This window comes from Podarcis gaigeae (assembly GCF_964106915.1).
Source record: "Podarcis gaigeae genome assembly, chromosome: 18".
NCBI classification, from domain to species: domain Eukaryota; kingdom Metazoa; phylum Chordata; class Lepidosauria; order Squamata; family Lacertidae; genus Podarcis; species Podarcis gaigeae.
The window spans coordinates 3,556,584-3,579,743 of NC_139696.1; the positions used below are offsets into that span (position 1 = coordinate 3,556,584).

General features: G+C 47.2%; 1 protein-coding gene across 3 annotated transcripts in view; it reads left to right on the forward strand.

Moving 5' to 3' along the window:
* EFNA2 (ephrin A2) overlaps positions 1-23,160 on the forward strand; it is a 264,065-nt gene that overhangs the window by 72,611 nt on the left and 168,294 nt on the right. For 2 of the 3 annotated variants that reach the window (XM_083720796.1, XM_083720797.1), the window contains exon 2: positions 16,919-18,205. In XM_083720796.1, the coding sequence (XP_083576922.1) occupies positions 18,084-18,205 (122 nt within the window). In that variant the 5' untranslated portion in view covers positions 16,919-18,083. Of the gene's footprint in view, positions 1-16,202; positions 16,452-16,918; positions 18,206-23,160 lie in introns of those variants that run through there. The other variant, XM_083720795.1, reaches the window with a different exon arrangement.

A 23,160-nucleotide genomic window follows, 5' to 3' on the forward strand; every position in this document is an offset into this window, starting at 1 on the left:
CAGTCTCCTCTTACATTTGACATACATCTACCCTTCTTTTAAAACCAGCTAAGACTCTAGTCCTCATTGTTCCGAACAGAGAAGCCCAGGGGGCCGAATCGCCCCCATTCCTGTCCTAAGAAATGATAGCAACGAAATCTCCCTTCCCTCTTTGCTTGGCTTTCTCCAGTGGTTACCTCCGCGGCTAATTTCCTGCCGAGCTCTTGAAGCCAATGGCTTCCTAATTGCTTCATCTCTCGCGTAAAAAGGAGAATAAGGAGAAGGAATCCTTCCACTATAACTCATCCTATCGGAGACCCTCCTTTCCTTTGTCGCAGCCTATTATCGCCACGTCGTCTTTCGCTCCCTCTTCTCCCTTCTCAATCCGCCCTGCTCCTGTCCTGGGTTCCGCTCGCTCGCTCCGGAACGACTAATTAGAAAACGGGCCCTGTCTCGGAAACCCTCGGCTGCAAACGACAAGTGGTGAGGGGGGAGAGGGGGAAAAAAATCAATTTTACAGTTACAGGAGCAGAATGAATGGAGGCGGTGCGTTAAGAACAGGCGAGAGGGAGAAAGAGATACCTTTGCCGGCATGTCGAGTGAGCTAAGAAGGGGCAGCTTTGCGGAATCTGATAAGCCGGGAGACATTGGCGCAGCCAGGCACAGGCCGGCCCTATCGTAAGGCAAAGTGAGCCGGCTGCCTCGGGTGGCAGGTTGCTGAGGGTGGCGGTAGCAGCAGCAGCCCGTTCGCTCTCGCAGTGGTGTCCCCAAAAGAATAATGGGAGCTGTAGTTTAAGGGTCCTGATTGCCTCCCAGAGCTATAATTTCCAGAGTGGCTTAACAATCAATCCCCTTCATTGGAAACACTTTTACACCTGCCCTTTCTTCTTCTTCTTCTTTTTTTAAAGACTTGCTTTTCTCGCAGGGTAGATTTCCCTCTGAAAGTTGGCCTATACAGTGGTAGCTTGGTTCTCGAACTTAATCCATTCTGGGAGTCCGTTCGACTCCCAAAACCGTTTGGAAACCAAGGTGTGGTTTCCGATTGGCTGCAGGAGCTTCCTGTACTCAATTGGAAGCCGCATCAGACATTCGGCTTCCGAAAAATGTTCGCAAACCGGAACACTCACTTCCAGGTTTGTGGCGTTCGGGAGCCGATTCGCTCGACAACTAAGCCGTTTGAGAACCAAGGTACCACTGTATTCTCCAAGTCCACTTAGTCATGCAGATTCATTTCAGTGGGTTCTACTCTGAGTAAAGGTAAAAGATAAAGGACCCCTGGACGGATAAGTCCAATCAAAGGCAGCTATGGGGTTGCGGCGCTCATCTCGTTTTCAGGCCTAGGGAGCCGGCGTTTGTTCACAGACAGCTTTCCGGGTCATGTGGCCAGCAGGACTAAACTGCTTCTGGTGCAGCAGGACACCGTGACAGAAACCAGAGCGCACGGAAACGCTGTTTACCTCCCCGCCGCAGTGGTACCTATTTATCTACTTGCACTGGCGTGCTTTTGAACTGCTAGGTTGGCAGAAGCGGGTGGCACTGTGTTCTAAACCACAGAGGCTCTTGGGCTTGCTGATCGGAAGGTCTGTGGTTCGAATCTCCCCGACTGGGTGAGCTCCCATTGCTCGGTCCCTGCTCCTGCCAACCTAGTAGTTTGAAAGCACGCCAGCACAAGTAGATAAATAGGTTCCACTGCGGCGGGAAGGTAAACAGCGTTTCCTTACTTTTTCCTTTTAGCTGTCGGGGTTGATTCTTCCAACGCTGGCTTTTCCCCAGATCCCTCTCAAAGTGTGGGTGAGTGCACTTTAATGTTGACTCAGGACTGATCTCAGGAGTGGGGAGAGATGGGACGAGAGCAAATGGGCTTCAGAAAACTCAAAAATCCAGAGAAGCCCAAAGACCTAGTTATAGATTGGTGGCTCCTGTTCCAGAACAATGGAAGTGAATTATGGGGAGGAAAACCCTCACGTCTGACACGTGGCTTTTTGTCTCCAAATCCATCTAGTCCAGCGATTACTTGGGATGGAGGAGAGATTTGATTCAGCAGGCACTGAAAGCCGAATCGATAAAATTTGCACAACCTGCAAACCTGACCGAAGCCGGCTTCCGAAATCTGTTCATCTGCCACTTTTTGCAGTTCCCCGGCCAAGTAACGTTTCCAAAAAATGCATATGGCCAGGTCAAAGTGTGCCTGAAAGTGAAAACATTTATAAAAATCATAATGTACAAATGTGCATAATGCGGGGGAAATTGCCTTGCAAAAATGTGCACCATTGTCAAAACCTGCAAACAACAACAACATGCTGTTGAATTTGCTGAAAATTCTGGTAATTGTTATTTTTTTTAAAAAAACTGGCAAATCGCTGCAAAACGTGGAAAACAGATTGAAGGTTGGAAAAACGAGAAATGGACAAATCTTTCCATTCTAGTTGCACAGTTTTGAATAATTATTTTTACATTAATTATTACATGGTCATTTAAAGTGCACTTTTGATGGCCTCAGAGCACCTCAAGGCTGCAACCGCTGATGTTTCCTGGCCAGCTGAAAAGCATTTTGGGGTGCATTTGGGTTGCCAACACCTCCCCATCCTCTGAACTAAGTTCCACTGTTCCGACTGCTGCTCTCAAGCCATAACTCTCCCGTTGTTTTTTTTGCTGACAGCAGAAAGGCAGTGTTTCCCCTGAGGGATGAGATACAAATGCTTCTGGGACACCCAGTCCATAAGAAAGAGATTCTCCCGCCCTCAGCACTCCCTCCCTCTCCCCCCCCCCCACGATGGATGGTGGCTGCGTTGCGTAGTGAGTGCTTAGAGAACTTCCTAATGTACTCGCCGCCTTGATTGATTTCCTGAAGCAGATCTCCTCTCTCGCTCCCTGTAGCACCACAGAGAAGCAGTAAATCTGGGCCGGCAAGACAGCGCACTTTTCCGGGGCCTGCCACCGATGCCCCGTGGAACTACAGCAAGACTTTTGCAAGCACATGCACACATCAGAAGAGCTTAGGTTTGGTGTGTCCCTAAGCTACTGGCGCTGTGGGTCAAACCACAGAGCCTAGGACTTGCCGATCAGAAGGTCGGCTGTTTGAATTCCTGCGACAGGGTGAGCTCCCGTCTCTCGGTCCCTGCTCCTGCCAACCTAGCAGTTCAAAAGCACGTCAAAGTGCAAATAGATAAATAGGTACCGCTCCGGCAGGAAGGTAAATGGCGTTTCTGTGCGCTGCTCTGGTTCGCCAGAAGCGGCTTCGTCATGCTGGCCACATGACCCGGAAGCTGCACGCCGGCTCCCTCGGCCAGTAAAGCGAGATGAGCGCCGCAACCCCAGAGTCGGTCACGACTGGACCTAATGGTCAGGGGTCCCTTTACCTTTACCTTAAACTACTGAAAGTAATGGGGCCCTTTCTATGTCCAGCTGTTTTTCTGTTGAATAAATGCTATATGGCAATTTATGGACCTCATAGGTATCTCAAGCCATTTGCACATGTTGCCATGCAACCAGTCCATGCAAAAAGTAGGCACCCTATATATAGAAAGGAGCAAAGCAGTGATATTTTAGGGAGCAGGCTAGCAGGCGGGGCTCACATCACAAGAACCTACACAATACAAAACACTGTTGCTGTATGTGGGTTTTTTAATTTGCTTACTTATCTCATATTTTGGAAATGTACATCCAGGTGTTTTTTGTCCCCTTTAATTTTTTGGGTGGCCCCCCAAGAGTGGGGCCCTAAGCTATAGCTTGTTTAGCTTACACAGTGGTACCTCGGGTTAAGTACTTAATTCGTTCCAGAGGTCCGTTCTTAACCTGAAACTGTTCTTAGCCTGAAGCACCACTTTAGCTAATGGGGCCGCTGTGCCGCCACCGCACAATTTCTGTTCTCATCCTGAAGCAAAGTTCTTAACCCGAGGTACTATTACTGGGTTAGTGGAGTCTTTAACCTGAAGCGTATGTAACTTGAGGTACCACAGTACGTAATTCCAGCACTGAAAGAGTTTAATCTGGCCAAAGGGGGTCCGTCAAGTCCACCGTCCTGTTTTCATAGTGGCCAGCCAAATGCCCCGGGGGAGACAGAGCAAACAGGATCCGATCACAAGAGCAACACACTTTTCTTCTGCAGTTTCTAGCAGCTGGTCTTCAGAAGCATCACTGAGGAGGCAGAGCGAAGCCTTCATAGCTCATAGTCATCAATAGTCCTCTCCATGAATTTGTCTACCCTTCTTTTATATCATCCTCATCCGTATCAGTGCTTTTTTCTACAAAAATGGTTACGGGTACTCTCCTTTTCTTAGTCATATTGAAATACAGTGGTACCTCACGTTACATACGTTTCAGGTTACAGACTCTGCTAACCCAGAAATAGTGCTTCAGGTTAAGAACTTTGCTTCAGGATGAGAACACAAATCGTGCTCTGGCGGCAGCAGGAGGCCCCATTAGCTAAAGTGGTGCTTCAGGTAAGAACAGTTTCAGGTTAAGAACGGACCTCCGGAACGAATTAAGTACTTAAGCCGAGGTACCACAGTACTGCCCCTCAATGAGGCCAAACTTAGATTCACAAAATGTTTAGGGGTATGCGTACCCCTGTGTCCCCCCCCCCAGAAAAAAGCACTGATAATTTATTACTTATACCACGCCCATCTGGCTGGGTGTCCCCAGCCACTCTGGGAGGCTCCCGAAAGAATATTCAAAACACGATAAAACATTAAAAACTTCCCTAAACAGGGCTTCCTGCAGATGTCTTCTGAAAGTCAGATAGTGGTTTATTTCCTTGACATCTAATGGGAGGGCGTTCCACAGGGAGGGCGCCACCACCGAGAAGGCCCTCTGCCTGGTTCCCTGTAACCTCACTTCTCGCAGGGAGGGAACCGCCAGAAGGCCCTCGGAGCTGGACCTCTGTGTCCAGGATGAACGATAGGGGTGGAGATTCTCCTTCAGGTCTACTGGGTCATTTAGGGCTTTCAAGGTCTGCACCAACACTTTGAATTGTGCTCGTAAACATACTGGGAGCCAATGTAGGTCTTTCAGAACCGCTGTTACCGTATTTTTCGCTCTATAAGACGCACCAGACCACAAGACGCACCTAGTTTTTGGAGGAGGAAAACAAGAAAAAATTATTCTGAATCTCAGAAGCCAGAACAGCAAGAGGGATCGCTGCACAGTGAAAGCAGCAATCCCTCTTGCTGTTCTGGCTTCTGGGATAGCTGCGCAGCCTGCATTCGCTCACACATTTCCCCTTACTTTTCAGGAGGGAAAAAGTGAGTCTTATAGAGCAAAAAATACGGTATATGGTCTCAGCAGCCATTCCCATTCCCCAGTCTAGCGACCGCATTCTGGATTATCTGTTGTTTCCCAGTCACCTTCAAAGGTAGACCCACAGAGAGCACATTGCTGTAATCAGATGTTGGAAGGGACCCCGAGGGTCATCCAGTCCAACGCTCTGCAATGCAGGAATATTTCGCCCCAACAACAACCACCCTGAGCTACGTTACAGCAGATCACTTGTTTGGGCTGCAGAAGGTCTCAGGTTTACATCCAGGTACGGCTAGGGAAGACTCCCTGTCTGAAATCCTGGAGAGCCAGTGCCAGTCAGTGCATGCAATATCCACTGTCCGACTCGGTAAAACACAGCTTCCTAAATCCTTCTATTCTAATGTGCCGGTGGTCTCCCGGGACCCCCAACAGACATGCAGCGCTGTGTCCTCTTGGCAAGGTGTCACCCTTTTCATCTAGCTATCCCGTAATGAGTCCTTTCTTTCGCGTCTCCTTCCTCCTAATTGGAAGGGAGGGGGCAGGCATCGTTGAATCACCCTTTTCTCCGTGACCCCCTTCCTGCCCCTCTCCCCATTTCCTCTCTCCTTGGAAAATGGTCCTTCCGTCTCTTACCCAAACCCTTTAATTATTCCAGGTTCTGAAATCTCCATTCCCACCTGGGGGAAGGGGGGCAATTATCCAAAGATCTGGTTGCTTGGAGCTGTAATTCACAACTTTACCCTTCTGGGTTCAATCAAGCGGGCTCTGGGAATGGGAAATGAATTTGTCTCTCTGCGTGTGTGTGTGTGTGTGTTTGTGTGTGTGCGTGCGTGCGTGCGTGCGCAATGAAAGCAACAACAGACTTGCATTAAAAAAAAACCCAGGGGTGCTTCCAGAATATTTGTCTGCTGACGATTCTCATCCTCCATTTGTTTACAAGGAGATTAATAATAATAATAATAATAATAATAATAATAATAATAATAATAATTTATTTATTTATACCCCGTCCTCCCCAGCCAAGGGCTCAGGGCAGCTAACAAGCAATAATAAAACAAGCTGAATGAATACAACTTAAAAACAAGATTAAAATATAACATTAAAAATATTGAAACGTTAAAATGTTAAAATGCAGCCTCATCACAGGAGGAGAAAGGAAAAAGAAAAAAAGAAAGAGGGGGAGGGAATCAAACTGGCTCCAAGCCAAAGGCCAGGTGGAACAACTCTGTCTTACAGGCCCTGCAGAAAGAAATCAGATCCCGCAGGGCCCTGGTCTCATGAGGCAGAGCGTTCCACCAGAACGGGACCAGTGCTGAAAAGGCCCTGGCTCTGGTTGAAGCCAATCTGACTTCCTTAGGGCCTGGGACCACTAGGGTGTTGCTATATATGGATTTTAAGGTCCTCTGTGGGGCATACTGGGAGAGGAGGTCCCGTAGGTACGAGGGTCCTAGGCCGTGAAGATGCGGGCTACTTGTTTGTTGATCTCCTAAAGTTTATACACTGCTTGATTGTAAAACAACAACCGCAAAGTGGTTTACAAAAAAAGGACAAAACAAAAAAATTAGAAATAAGAAAAATTAACAGCAATCATTTAAAATATATTAAAAAAATTAAAAAAAATTGTCCAGTAGCACCTTAGAAAATGGGACGTGGGTGGAGCTGTGGGTTAAACCACAGAGCTTAGGACTTGCCAATCAGAAGGTTGGCGGTTTGAATCCCCGCAGTGACGGGGTAAGCTCTCGTTGCTTGGTCCATGCTCCTGCCCACCTAGCAGTTCAAAAGCACGTCAAAGTGCAAGTAGATAAATAGGTACCACTCCAGCGGGAAGGTAAACGGCATTTCCGTGCGCTGCTCTGGTTCGCCAGAAGCGGCTTAGTCCTGCTGGCCACATGACCCCAGAGTCGGTCACGACTGGACCTAATGGTCAGGGGTCCCTTTACCTTTATCACCCTAGAGACCAACTAAGTTTGTTCCTGGTACATTTTGACTGCATCAGACCAACACAGCTACCTACCTGAATCTAGCAATCATTTAATATTTTCTAAAAGTTAAAACAGACTAGAAACATACTAAAACTCTCGTCGATTTTCTAAACAACTGAGTGGGCTTGTCCTAACAGAAATGTATGTACAGTGATACCTCAGGTTACATACGCTTCAAGTTACATACGCTTCAGGTTACATACTCTGCTAACCCAGAAATAGTGCTTCAGGTTAAGAACTTTGCTTCAGGATGAGAACAGAAATCGTGCTCCGGCGGCAGCAGGAGGCCCCATTAGCTAAAGTGGTGCTTCAGGTTAAGAACAGTTTCAGGTTAAGTACGGACCTCCGGAATGAATTAAGACTTAACCTGAGGTACCACTGTAGTAGTAGTAGTAGTAATTTATACCCCACCCATCTGGCTGGGTTTTCCCATCCACTCTGGGCAGCTCCCAACAGAATATTTAAAAACACGATAAAACATCAACCATTAAAAACTTACGTAAACAGGGCTGCCTTCATGTGTCTTCTGGCAGTTCCCTCACTGCGAGAAATGAAGTTACAGGGAACTAGGCAGAGGGCCTTCTTGGTGGTGGCGCCCACCCTGTCTCTGCTTTTTAAGATGCTGTCTAGGTTTATCACAACAGTAGAAGGAAGATTATGTAGCTCCTGTAATTAATGGTGCCTGTTCTGCAGACTAGAGCAGTCAAGTCAGTGTATAAGGGGTGAAACAACTCTCAGACCAGTGGTGTCCAAACTTTTTTCAAAGAGGGCCAGATTTGATGAAGTGAAGGGCCATGGGGGCCAACCAAAGTTGTTAACCTTCTTTTGGGGGGGGGGGATTGAAGATGTTGAAAGTTATGTACTGAGTTGAATAGGATCCAAAATGCAGCAGTCTGATTGGTCCTAGAACAATAGGATTCAGAATGCAGCAGTCTGATTGGTCCTAGAACAATAGGATTCAGAATGCAGCAGTATGATTGGTCCTAGAACAATAGGATTCAGAATGCAGCAGTATGATTGGTCCGCAGGAGCCACCCAATCCGGCTCCAGATTCAAGTGAATCCACAACCTGATTGGCCTACAAGAGAATTCCAGAATTAGCCAACCACGTGCAGCCGATTGTGTAAATAATGTATATAAAGCAGATACTTTGGGGGGAACTTTCATTCCTCCTCACCACTATGGGGTGAAAAATACGGTAAATGTAGTAATAATAATAGTGCTTTCCCCCCCTAAAACAAAATGTTTAGGGGTACTTTCATTTTGACTCAAGAAAACCACCATTTTTATAGTTTAAATTGGGAAAAATAAAGACAGTAGATGGACAAAAGTACAAAGATCCACAAAATGTTCAGGGGTATGCGTACCCCTGTATCCCCTCAGAAAAAAAGCACTGATAATAGAAATGATAAATAGCAATGCAAAGCACGAGGGATGCAGGTGGCACTGTGGGTTAAAACACAAAGACTAGGACTTGCCGATCAGAATGTCGGCGGTTTGAATCCCCGCAACGGGGTGAGCTCCCGTTGCTCCTGCCAACCTAGCAGTTTGAAAGCATGTCAAAGTGCAAGTACATCAATAGGTACCGCTCCAGCGGGAAGGTAAACGGCTTTTCCGTGCACTGCTCTGGTTCGCCAGAAGCGGCTTAGTCCTGCTGCCCATATGACCCGGAAGCTGTACGCCGGCTCCCTCGGCCAATAAAGCGAGATGAGCGCCGCAACCCCAGAGTCGGTCATGACTGGACCTAATGGTCAGGGGTCCCTTTACCTTTACCTTAATACAAAGCACAGCGTCCACCTCAAAAGAATTTGTGGCTTGAAATGCGGCTAAAATCCAAACTTGGCCGAATTTTGCAATGCAATTCTCCGACAAAAAACTGCATACATTGGGGGAAGGTGTGTGTGTGTGTGTGTGTGTGTGTGAGAGAGAGAGAGAGAGAGAGAGAGAGAGAGAGAGAGAGAATGCACATGTTTGTGAAAATAGCACGCACACACATTTGGAAAAAAATTGTTTGCAAATTAAGTGTCATTGCATACAAAACACTGGCAAAATCCAGCTGGATTTTTTACTAAGCATAGATCTAAGGCAGCCCCATCCATTCGTTTCAGGAGGTCTACTCATGAGGAGGGCGAACCTCAAATGCAACCCAATGTCTTCCTTAAAAGAAACGAGAGCGAAAGCAAGCATGTTTCGTATCTGACAGTGATCCGTGTCTGGTTTATGTTGCGCCGATGTACCCAAAACGGCTCTCTGTTGTTAGGTGACAACACAGATGACAAAGACATTTGACACCCCCTCTCCAATAATATAAAAAGGGGGGGGAATGACAAGGAGCAATTAGAAGGTGGCAGAGCAAAGGGAACACACAGAGAAAGCGGTTGACTTTTTACATAGATCTCCTAAACCTAAAGGAAAGCTGGCAGGATATTTTAAAAAGGAATATCCCACAGACTTGGCTTCTTGTCTCAAAGGCAGCGTCTGTTTTGTGAGCAAGTGGTTGGAGCGTTGGACTAGGAACTGGAAGACTAGGCCTGGCCATGAAGCCCACTGGCGATACCATCCCATCAGGTGTCAAGGAAATAAACAACTATCTGACTTTTAGAAGGCATCTGAAGGCAGCCCTGTTTAGGGAAGCTTTTAATGTTTGATCTTTTATAGTGTTTTGTTTTTCCTAGTAGTGATGTATGGAAGTGAGAGCTGGACCATAAAGAAGGCTGATCGCCGGAGAATGGATGCTTTTGAATTCTGGTGCTGGAGGAGACTCTTGAGAGTCCCATGGAGTGCAAGAAGATCAAACCTCTCCATTCTGAAGGAAATCAGCCCTGAGTGCTCACTGGAAGGACAGATCCTGAAGCTGAGGCTCCAAGACTTTGGCCACCTCAGGAGAAGAGAAGACTCCCTGGAAAAGACCCTGGTGTTGGGAAAGATTGAGGGCACAAGGAGAAGGGGATGACAGAGGATGAGATGGTGGGACAGTGTTCGCGAAGCTACCAGCATGAGTCTGACCAAACTGCGGGAGGCAGTGGAAGACAGGAGGGCCTGGCATGCTCTGGTCCAGAGGGTCACGAAGAGTCGGACACGACTAAACAACAACAACAATATTCTGTTGAGAACCGCAAACCAATGGATTCCAAACAAGAAAGGAGATCATTTTGAAGAACGTTCTGTCGCTGAACATTTTGAAGAACGTTCTGTCGCTGAGAGCCATTCAACAGCGGAACAGACAACCTTGAAAGGTCTTGCCTTCCTTGCAGGCAATTTTAAGCAGAAGTTGGGTGGCCAACTTGTTAGGGATTCCGTAGCGGGTGGCGCCGTGGGTTAAACCACAGAGCCTAGGGCTTGCCGATCAGAAGCTCGGCGGTTCGAATCCCCACAATGACGGTGTGAGCTCCCGTTGCTCGGTCCCTGCTCCTGCCAACCTAGCAGTTCAAAAGCACACCAGTGCAAGTAGATAAATAGGTACCACTCCGGCGGGAAGGTAAACGGTGTTTCTGTGCGCTGCTCTGGTTCGCCAGAAGCGGCCTAGTCCTGCTGGCCACATGACCTGGAAGCTGTACTCCGGCTCCCTCAGCCAATAAGCGAGATGAGCGCCACAACCCCAGAGTCGGTTACGACTGGACCTAATGGTCAGGGGTCCCTTTACCTTAGCAGTGATTCTGGACCCTCAGGGGTCCCTTCCAAGTCCATGATTCTGTGACTCAGGCGAAGGAAACTGGTCTGGGCACATTCCAGCTGGGATGCTGAAGCTCCAGGGACCTGGAGCCTGGAAGGGCAAGGGGAGTGCAGCTTTGAGCATCACCAAAGGGTCATTGCTCATTGGAGGCCACCGAAATGATGGTTCTTGACGCTCTGCCCTTGGCAAGGGAACATGCTGCCGCCTCGGAGGCCAGTGGTAAGAAGGTGGTGCTTCAACATTCACAAGGGGCGATTAATTATTGAGTAACCCGCATCCGAAGCCTAAGAAAGAAGCTGTATAAATGCATATTATTACGGCGTAATTAGTGCCATACATTTTCCATCTCTCTCTCTGTCTCTCCCCAAGCCTCTCCCTCCTACATATCTCTCACATGCACAAACAGCCCAATGTGTACAGGAAACCGGGGTGGGGTGTTTTTTTTTGGGGGGGGTCCAAGAATATTTGGACCTGCATAAATCTCCCTCTTGCCTGCTCCGATCCTATAAGCCCTTTCCATCTCTGTCGTCTGCGTATCTATATTTGTAATCTCTCAACCCCCACCCCATTTCTCATTTCTCTCCCTCTCTCCGTCATCTTCATCTTCTCCTTGGCAGTTTATAGGCCCTTTTATGAGATTACGTGGCAGAGGCGGTTTTTGACGGGGACTGTGTTTAGGAAGTGGTTGGGCTGAGGTGTGCGAGGGAGGCATTGCAAGAGACAAAGGGGCTCTTCAAATCCCCATTTCTGGTGGTGTGGACCGGAAAGGAGGCCAAAAAAGGGCTCTCAAACTCTCCACCTCTGGTAGCATGAACAGGAAGATAATTTTTTGCATAGCTAAAGGGCTCTCTAAACGCGGGTGGCGCTGTGGTCTAAACCACTGAGCCTCTTGGGCTTGCCGATTGGAAGGTCGGCGGTTCGAATCCCCACGACGGAGTGAGCTCCCGTTGCTCAGTCCCTGCTCCTGCCAACCTAAGCAGTTCGAAAGCACACCAGTGCAAGTAGATAAATAGGTACCGCTGCGGCGGGAAGGTAAATGGTGTTTCCATGCGCTCTGGTTTCCATCATGGTGTCCCGTTGTGTTTTGGTTTCCGAACATTTTGGAAGTCGAACGGACTTTTGGAACGGATTCCTTTCGACTTCCGAGGTACGACTGTAGTTCAGGTGATGGAGGGATCCTTTGGGGTCAGGCATGACCCCTTGCCTATACAGTGGCACCTCAGGTTACATACGCTTCAGGTTACAGACGCTTCAGGTTAAAGACTCCGCTAACCCAGAAATAGTGCTTCAGGTTAAGAACTTTGCTTCAGGATGAGAACAGAAATCGTGCGGCAGCAGCGGGAGGCCCCATTAGCTAAAGTGGTGCTTCAGGTTAAGAACAGCTTCAGGTTGAGAACGGACCTCAGGAACGAATTAAGTACTTAACCTGAGGCACCACTGTATCTGCAATCCCGGTTCGCAGCAACCACGGAATCATAGACCCATAGAATCCTCTAGTTCAGCCATTTGCAATGCTTTGAAAGTCCCAGTGCTATCCCGATGTATTATTATTATTATTATTATTGCTATCATTTCCTTAAACTCCTGAAATAAACGACAAGCCAGTGTACAGCATAAAACACAAAACAGCAACAAAGTCCCTACCTGTAGGCTTACGATCTGCATAAGGAGACACGGGAAAGAAGGCGATAAGAAACAGTGCCTGTGTGTTGGGGGGAAACAATAAGTCAGATCAGAGGAGCCTTGGGGAGACGGTTCAGTCTCGAGACATTCCTTAGAGGGGGCAACATGAAAATATCTGGAGGCAAGGAGTTCCAAAGATAAGGCTCCACAACAGGAAAAGGCATCAAGCGATGAGAAGAGTTTCAGTGTTCCTATCTGCATTTTATTGGAGTAACGTTTCCAGGCTGAGGGCCGTATTTCCTTCTGGACCAGCTTCCGGGGGCCATGTGCCTGTGGTGGGCGGAGCCAGAGGCAAAAGTGGGCGGGGCAATGCATGTAACTGTTGTTGTTGTTTAGTCGTGTCCGACTCTTTGTGACCCCCTGGACCAGAGCACGCCAGGCACTCCTGTCTTCCACTGCCTCCCGCAGTTTGGTCAAACTCATCCTGGTAGCTTGAAGAACACTGTCCCACCATCTCGTCCTCCGTCGTCCCCTTCTCCTTGCGCCCTCCATCTTCCCCAACATCAGGGTCTTTTCCAGGGAGTGTTCTCTTCTCCTGAGGTGGCCAAAGTCTTGGAGCCTCAGCTTCAGGATCTGTCCTTCCAGTGAGCACTCAGGGCTGATTTCCTTCAGAATGGAGAGGTTGGATCTTCTTGCAGTCCATGGGACTCTCAAGTGTCTCCTCATAGAATCATAGAATCATAGAGTTGGAAGAGACCACAAGGGCCATCGAGTCCAACCCCCTGCCAAGCAGGCAACAGCACCAGAATTCAAAAGCATCCATTCTTCGGCAATCAACCTTCTTTATGGTCCAGCTCTCACTTCCATACATGACTACTGGGAAAACCAGTATATAATTTTGTAAACATGATTTAGAAAGAAAGAAAGAAAGAAAGAAAGAAAGAAAGAAAGAAAGAAAAAACTTTGTGGAGTCTACTAGCCACAATGTCTATTTCCCTCTTCCAGTGTTAGGCCTTCAAATACCAGTCTCCGGGAATTACAAGTGCAGAGGCAAAGATTTATTTTTTAAACCCGGCCTACATTCAGGGGAGGTTGTGCTAATGACTGAGAGATGATACACCTTTGGGGAAAGCATTGCCTGAAAATTTGTTTTAATTCATTAATTTAACACACTAGGAGGTGGGTGGGCAGGATTTCTTGGGGGAGGGAGCAACTAGGAGCTGAAAGGCTACGGGTTAATCCAATGTTAGGTCTATTCACTGGAGTTAAAGAACATGATTAACCAAGATTCATTCACCCCAGTGGGTCTACTCTTGAGTCGAATTTTGCTGGAAAACCCACAAGAATCCTCTCCTTCCAGTTTTGGCCAGCCTATTTTCATAAAATCATAGAATCATAGAGTTGGAAGAGACCACAAGGGCCATCGAGTCCAACCCCCTGCCAAGCAGGAAACACCATCAGAGCACTCCTGACATATGGTTGTCAAACCTCTGCTTCAAGACCTCCAAAGAAGGAGACTCCACCACACTCCTGGGCAGCAAATTCCACTGTCAAACAGCTCTTACTGTTAGGAAGTTCTTCCTAATGTTTAGGTGGAATCTTCTTTCTTGTAGTTTGGATCCATTGCTCCGTGTCCGCTTCTCTGGAGCAGCAGAAAACAACCTTTCTCCCTCCTCTATGTGACATCCTTTTATATATTTGAACATGGCTATCATATCACCCCTTAACCTCCTCTTCTCCAGGCTAAACATGCCCAGCTCCCTTAGCCGTTCCTCATAAGGCATCGTTTCCAGGCCTTTGACCATTTTGGTTGCCCTCCTCTGGACACGTTCCAGTTTGTCAGTGTCCTTCTTGAACTGTGGTGCCCAGAACTGGACACAGTACTCCAGGTGAGGTCTGACCAGAGCAGAATACAGTGGCACTATTACTTCCCTTGATCTAGATGCTATACTCCTATTGATGCAGCCCAGAATTGCATTGGCTTTTTTAGCTGCCGCATCACACTGTTGGCTCATGTCAAGTTTGTGGTCAACCAAGACTCCTAGATCCTTTTCACATGTACTGCTCTCAAGACAGGTGTCACCCATCTTCTAATTGTGCCTCTCATTTTTTTTGCCCAAATGCAATACTTTACATTTCTCCCTGTTAAAATTCATCTTCTTTGTTTTGGCCCAGTTCTCTAATCTGTCAAGGTCGTTTTGAAATGTGATCCTGTCCTCTGGGGTGTTAGCCACCCCTCCAGTTTGGTGTCATCTGCAAATTTGATCAGGATGCCCTTGAGTCCATCATCCAAGTCGTTGATAAAGATGTTGAATAAGACCGGGCCCAAGACAGAACCCTGTGGCACCCCACTAGTCACTCTTCTCCAGGATGATGAGGAACCATTGATGAGCACCCTAATTTTCTTTTACCGTCCTCAACCTTCCCATCTGCATTGTGGGGACAATGACGCAAGCTGCCTCACAGGGTTGTTGTGAGGAAGAGCCATGCTCCGAGGGATTTTAGAACTCCCTTAGTAGAGGAATAAAGGGTTGCATCTTTACTTAACATTCCCAGGAGCCGGTGAGAACCAACTTAAAGCCATTGCCTTCTTGTGTGTGTGTGCAAAGCTTTGTGGTAATTTTAACGAAAGAGGGGTCAAAATATAAAACAGAAAGTGGATTTGAGAAAAGTCACTTCCCAAGGAGTAAATGCAGCTGGGCTTACTTCTGAGTAGACATGCAATAGGGATTCGCATTGCAAAAGTAAGTGCTGAGTCTGCCGTGCAAATCTGTTGCATGCCCACCGGAAAACGAGCCCCAGTTGATCTCCCATTTTGTAAATCTGCAAATTGCAAACTGGCCTTTACCGCTCAGTGTCCGCTCGTTACCGTTTCGGCCTCGTTTTTCAGATTTATTTGCCGGCTTTGTTGTTCTTGCCTGATTTTTTTAATTATCTTGCGTGCAAACCAACCTCGGAAGGCGGTTGATAATCCAGTGGCGATAATAAACAAATATGTAAACGAGTGTCGACAGCAGCAACAACAACATCAGTGGGCTTGCAGCCACTGAAGTCCTCAACTAGAACACTAGATTTTCAGTGGGTCTACTCTGAGTAGGGAAATCTAGCTGGCCAATATAATCATAATCTGCAAGCAGGTTAAAGACAAAGAAATGAAGACCCCCCCCCCTTGTAAAAAAAAAGAAACCCCCTTTTCTCCACCACCATTAGCATTGAGTCTTATTTTTTTTTTGGGGGGGAGACCCCACTTTAAAGAAAGCTTTGGATTTCTGGCTTGCACCTGAAAGGGGAAAATCTCTTTCCAGCTGCTGCGTTGACTTCTTGCAAAGATGTTTTTTTAAAAAAATGACCCCCCCCTCCTCCTCCATTTCCACGCTCTTTCCTTCTGGGGCTCCCCCCCCCCACTCTCATTCTCCTTCCTCTCTCTCTCCCTCCTCAACAGAGCTGAAATTGACTTTTAAAAAAATAAAAAATCTCCAGGAAAAAGGAGACCCACATGGCTTTGGTGGGGGGTGTGGCTCAGCGTCACCGGCCAACCAACCTTGAGACTTGGGGGCCCCGCCCCTGTTGAGTGCTTGTGGGGGGGGGGAGACATTGCTGGGGAAAGGGAGAGAGAGAGAGAGAAGGAGGGAGGGAGGGATGTGGTTACTTTAGGCTGACCGGCCAAGTGGTAACAATGTTTCTGTATCAAGAGTAGAGGGGGGGGCACGGAAAGGAAGGCAGGTCTCTCTTTTTTCTTTTTCTTTTTTGCAAAAGGAAAAAAAAGGCATTGAAGGCAAAAAAAGGGGGGATTAAAATAAAGCAGAAAAGGGAGAGAGGGGGAGAGAGAGCGTGCAGCAGTAAGGCTTAAAAGAATCCATAGAAAGGGGAAAAGAACCTTTAAAAAAAAAATTATACACAGAGGGATTTTTTTGTTTTTGTTTTTGGTGCCACCAGGAAAATAACAAAACCTCAAGGTGGGGGCAAGCATGTTTTATTCAGGAAAGAAAATGATGAAATGCATGCATTGAAAATGAAATCTTGCAAATTGTGTGTTGGGAGGGGGAGGCATTTGGTTTAGTATTAATTTTTTTTTTGCATTTTTGGAGGGGGGGATGAGGGAGAGGAGGGGGGAGGCGTTGTTTGAAGGCCTCCCCACCCCCCAACTTGCAATCTTAATGCCCCCCTTTTTCCCCCTTCTTACCAGTTGCAAGGAAAGCTTAGGTGGCAGAATAAAAAAGGGGGGTGGTTGTGTGAAAAGGGGAAGGAAAGTAAGATTACCCCCCCTTTTTTCCCCTTTTCATTCTTTCCTTTCTCATGAGAGAGAGAGAGAGAGCAAGATTTCACTTCTTGCTTTTCGCAAGGGGACGAACCACTCCCTCTCACCGCAAAACTTTGTGTTATTTACATCTTCCTTCCTTCCTTCCTTCTTCCATTTCTTTAGGAAAAGACAACACGGGGGTCCCATTTATTACAAACAGAAGCCGAAGAACCACAAGGTATCTTTTCTCTGCTTTGGAAAAAGAAACAACCCAAACCCGGGAGCAAGTTTTGAGTCCTCGTTCTTTGAGGGGGTGATTCCTTCTTTCTTTCCTTCCTTGTGCAAGAAATTCATCTCATCTTCTCAGCCAACCGGTTGCAAATTGCAGAAGGAAAGCCCTCAACAAGGTTTTTATTTCATTTCAATTTTTTCAAAACTTCTTTTTGGAAACCAGGAATTTGTTTGAATGCAAAGTTGTCGGTTGGTGGCCTTTTTATTTATTTTTTTCAAATGATATGCTAGGATTAGCCGCTCTCCAGAGACGAGCAAGCACCTCAAAGTTTGCTTGCTGACTCCACAGCAATTTCCCCCCTCTCTCTTCCCCACCCCCCAGCAAGAGTGGGGAGATTCTGGGTCAGTTGAACAACATGCCGAGGTTCCCTCCTGTAACCTCTCAGCCACCGTATACTTCCTCCAGTATTTTTGAGCCCAAGTTACCCGGTTTCTTAGAGATGGAACCTCTCTCTTCCCTGCTCCATTGATGAAGAGTTTGAGAGAGCTGGGAGTAACTCAGACCCTGGGATCCGAAAGTTGCGGTGATGTCTTCTTAGGGAGTGTGGGAAGACCCACACCACACCCTATGTGTTCCTAGATAGCACACATCTCTTGTCTATCTATTAAGAAGTCGTTTGTTGCAAAAGCAAATTCTGATCACCCCCATCAATGCGCTGATTTGCGGTATATTTTGGCTACCAGGACGCTTGTCTGTACCCGCTACCTTTCACGAGAAAAGAAGGACCATTCAGCCAGCGAGAGCTATTGGGATTCTCCCCCATGGAATGAATTAGGGATGTGTGTGCGATAGTTTGCACCGAGAAAGAGAGAGAGAAGTGAAAGGAGGAGGAGGTGGAGGAGAGACACAGGAAACAGCCTGAACTGTCCAGGGGAGACCTAACCTCCCCGAAAAAAACGCACCGAAAGAGCTATCCGCCAGAAAGCGCTTGTGCAAAGTGCAATGACCTGGTTGCCTTTTTCCTAAACACACCCACAAAAATCCCCGCAGCTTTCGGGGAACAAAAGAAAGAAGGGGAGAAGAGGTGGAAGAAAGTGGAGGAGAAGGGGGGTTACGATGCCGAATTCGGAGGTAGCTGCGTTTCTGGTGGCCCTGATTGGGGTTTGCGTGTGGACGGATGACAGCAGCAAAATTATCTCTGATCGCTATGCGGTGTACTGGAACAAAAGCAACCCCAGGTAGGATGGAGGGGGAAGCCAGGAGGAGACCCCCCCGTCTTATTTCATGTTTTAGACCTCGGGGACTGTTGCCCTGTCAGTTTTTGGGTGTGCATGTTTTGGGTGGCGGCGGCTGTAGCCCCAAAGGGATGATGTACACAAGGCACTGTTATACTCCATTATTATTATTATTATTATTATTATTATTATTATTATTATTATTATTTTGTCCATATATTTTTGCGTTGGAAGATTCGGGAGGAATGGCGAAACTTCTTTTTTAGAAGGGAAAAATAAATAAATCTCACAGGCTGATACTTGGGGAATCTCTTATCTTCTCAAATGAGCCTTTCTTGCGGACTTGCCTGAAAATTATTATGATGTAAAAGGAAGCCCGGTCTTGCCAGTGATGTCACTGTTGGAAGGGGGAAAGGTTTTTAAAAGTGTAGGGTATTATTATTATTATTATTATTATCCTGTCTGTCTGTCTGTCATTCAAAATCATGGCCAGGAAAACCAGGGTTTTCACACACGGCCTGGAGGAAGTTTGTCCCACAAGTGTCTCTCTCTCTCTGTGTGTGGTAAATAATTCGAGAGAAACCAGAGCAAAACTTTCAGGCAGAAAAGGGTTGCTATATCTCTGTGTGAAATGCCCTTCTTTTCTAAACTCCCACCAAGCTCCTGTGTACTGAATTGCATCTAGCTTGTCGAGACAAACTCACCTTCAGACACAACTTCTGGGTTTGCACCCAGTGTGAAGTCCTGCTCAGACCATATCCATTGAACTTAACAGATGCAACTAACTGCGGTCCATTAATTTCAAAGGTGCAGAACTTAGTTGGGATACAACCCTCTGCGATTAATTCTTTGCTAAGTGGAAAGTGATTCTCTCCCCCCCCCCCCAGTTTCCCCTATTGAACTCAATGGGGCTTATTTCTGATCTATCTCTCTATGAATGATGATATTGTCGGTCTCTTTGGGATAACTGATGTGCCAGGTTTTTTTGGTCAAACTTTTGGACTTACTTTGCCTTATTTTGAAGAATTTGGGGGGGGGCATTTATCAATTTGTCTTGAGGCTGACAGATTCTGAGTGCGTGTTCCTATATAGCAGGGCTGTTTGAATATTTTCATCTATCTGTTTCCCCATTTTTTCAAGGCTTAAGTTCGAGAGGTTTCGCTGCGGTCTGTGTCGCCTCCCCCCCCCCCTTCCAAGCCAGATATAAAAACAATTGAGGCGGTGGTGGTGGTGGGGTTACAGAAATATTTTTTTTTCTTAACAGCTGTTTTACGTTTGGAATCTGAACCACCGAAGAGTGTGTGTGTGTGTGTGTGTGTGTGTGTGTGTGTGTTGAGGAGGGAAATCATTCTTCCAGAAGTCAATTCTCGGAAGTTGTAATTCTGGGCAGCCAAGAGGAACAAAATGATAACAGTTTTCAGCAGAACTGCAGACTGTAAAATCAATTACGCGTCACTTACAGGGTTGCATCTTGTCAAATTAAAACACCAGTTCTCCCTCTTACACACACACACACACACACACACACACACACACTGGAGAGGAGACCGTTTTTGACCTGTTTCCTTGTGCCCCCCCCCAACCTCTAACCTGCTGGTCAAAACCATCTCTTGCCTGCTCCTGAAAAATCTTGGAAGGGAAATAAAAGTTTTTTTAAAAAAATAAAATAAAAATAAAGTAAGGAACATTCATTTCCAAACCGGCTTGCAGCCATAGACTCCATGGGGATACTTCTAAGTTGCTTCGAAAGCCGGGCGACTCTCTCTATGGAGCGCTGAAAGGTTAGCGAAGCTCATCATGGCTTCGTAAGGTTTTCTCTTACGTGATGGCGAAGTAGGTTAGCTTTCCCCCTCCATCCTTCCCTGCTTTCTAAGGATTTATTGGGCAAGGGAGTCCACGACCTACAGCCTTGGCCGTGAACTTCAGGTACATCCCAGCCGCCTTTTGGATTTGGTTTCTGCTTCAATCTCAGTGTGTTGCGCCCATTTCTGGTACCCCCAAAGTGGAAGGGCACCCCCACCTTCCAGATCTTACAACATGAACATGAATTAGAGCAATCAGCTGGGAGGGAGGGGGCCGTGCGGCTCTTTCGGGGGGGACGACCCTCTTTCTCTGTCCACCATAAGCGTGCGGTTCCAGAAATGGATGGTTGCCCTTCTCTCTTTGAGAGCTTGTAACAGCCTTCTGAAGTCTCAAGCAGTTGAGAAACAGGATGTTTGGACCACGTCCAAAATTCTGATGGCGCATCGTGCCATTCCCCCCTCCACCTCCTCCCTAAAACCCCTTAAATGTTGCAGATAATTTTTGTTTTTATTTAAAAGATACCCCCCCCCAAAAAAAACCCACCAATCCTCCTCCTTTTGTTTTGAAATCCCCCTTAAATTAAAGAGCAATGAGAAAACATTAGTTGCTTCTTATTGCTTCTTATCTGAACTTTTTTTCAGTTTTTTTTCAGTGTTCGTATCCTCCCCCCCCCCCATTTAAAACTTAAAAATCCTGGGGCACCCAATTTCTTTATGCGCTTTTAGACAAGCTGTGGCACACCCCCCCCCCACCTTCCCAGGTGTGTTAAATAGGCCAGTTACTGGAGCATGTTCCACTGAACTCCCTTTGATTTACATGCAATTTTTCTAAATAGAAAGCTTCGGCCGTTTTTGCCCGGAACGGGCTCAAATTATTTGCGGGTGCAAAATTTCGAGAGTCCGGGGGTCCCTTCTCTGCTTGGAGGCTTTGACGCGTCTTCCTGTTCCTTTTCTCCACGGCACCAGCAAAGATGGCTATTGTTGCAGGGCCCACTCCTCGCTGAATGGGCAGCAAACAAAACGAAGTAAATCTGTTCACGAATGCAAAAGCGAACCTTTCCGGTTGTGCAGAAACCTGGCGAAACGTGGAATAAAAATATTTGCCCGGTGCCCAGCTTTCAGAGAAAGTCAGCCACCCCCCGTTTTCTCCATATATACCCACATCTCAGTGGAAGATAATTCCCCCCCCTCCAGTCCCCACTCTCGCTGTGAGAAAGCTCCGAAGGGAACCTTTAATAGCAAAAAATCTCTCTCTCTCTGTCCCACACCCCCTAGCCCGTTTCCTGCCATTATGAATGAGGTCCTTCATTCTGGAGATGAAATGTTTTAAAATTTGAGGGGAATTCGTGACCTCTTTTCAATGAGGACCTCTGTAGCGGGTCGCGCCGGGGGGAAGGGGGTCGGTTCGCCAGGCCGACTCGGCCTCCCTAAATCCGGCTTCCTAAATTACTGACCAGCAGGGTCGGGGTCTGGTACGAAACATCTGGGGGCCGCCCGTAACCCAGCGGGCATCTGTGGCCTCTTCTTCGCCCACAACCAGGAGGTTGCAAGCCCCATCGAGACAATACCCTGTTTCTACTCTCTCCTTCCATTGCTCACCTAGTATTTGGGGCTGACTCTGGCTTTGGGGACTGCAACCTCCGACCTTCACAGGGATTATATTTCCCTGGGTGATTTTGCATTTTTGCAATGGGCTTTTTTGGGGTCCCCCATCTTCCCTCCTTTTCATTAATATATATATGTGGGATTGATCAAAACGAGAGCTGGTGGTCCCGCCTTAAGACCACAATAGATACGTTGCCTATGTTCGCATGGTGTAAGCTTTCTTGCCGCAAAGGTGAACATCCTTTGGGACGGCAATGGTGTGGTTTATGTTGGTGATGTTTGCATGTATGATTTCCTCGCGTCGCTGTCCATCGCTATGATGGCTTAACGAGAACCGTTGTGTCCTATTCAGCCTTGAGATCGCCCCTCTCCCAAGGCCCACGATGCAGGGCTCTGCCTGACCCAAATCCTACTCAGAATAGACTCACTGAACTGAACGGACCTCAGACAACCATCTCCCTTGATTTCAATGGATCTGCTCTCCTGAGTTATGACTTAACGTTGAATACAATCCGTAGCTTTTAGGAAACAGAGACTTATTTGGGCCACTATCCTAATTTGTCGTATTCCCTCCCTGTCACTAACAAATGAATGTTTAGCATGGCAGCAGCAATACCTGCTGGTTATACACTGTGTGTTCTGGTGGAGGCAGGGATCTAAACTTTTTTTTTTTTTTAAAAAAAGCAAGAATATGGAATTGAGGAATGGAAGGAAGCCAGTGGTTTTAGCCACCTAAAACCAGCAATGGTCATACCTAGTGTGGACTCATCCTAAGCCAGAGGTCAACAAAAAATTTTTAACAGGGGGCCGGTTCCCTGTCCCTCAGACCTTGTTGGGGGGGGGGGCGGACTATATTTTGAAAAAAAAAAATAATGAATGAATTCCTACGCCCCACAAATAATGCAGAGGTGCATTTTAAATAAAACCACACATTCTACTCATGTAGAAACACCAGGCAGGCCCCACAAATAACCCAGAGATGCATTTTAAATAAAAGGACACATTCTACTCATGTAAAAACATGCTGATTCCCGGACCGTCCGCAGGCCGGATTTAGAAGGCGATTGGGTCGGATCCGGCCCTTGTGCCTTAGTTTGCCTACCCATGTCCTAAGCTGTTGTGGTCCCCCCGTCTTCTGTTTCTGCTACTTTGGTATGAATTTGCATCTTGCACCGTCGCTCAATTTGGTTTCAGATCGGTGGCGTTTGCACAGGAAATCTCAGGGTTCCTCTGTGGTTTTTTTACTATGTTCTCCTCTGGTGGCATAAACCCCTTCACACACACCCTTCCTCAATTATTACGTCTTTGAGGTGGCAGTGGGGAGAGACAAATCAGGTGTGGTTCTTGACATTGACCGTCGCAAAATCCGGTCAATGATGCTGCGAATCTTATAGGGCGTGGGATGAGGGAATGGGTCTTCTGTGGCCTAAAGTCAAGTGGCCTGAAAGGTCCATTGCATTGGCAGCAGGCCCCACATGGGGAGAGCGGATCCTGAGGGATATGGAATCCATCCGAGGACTTCAAAGGCAGCAATGGTCTGCAACCTGGAGC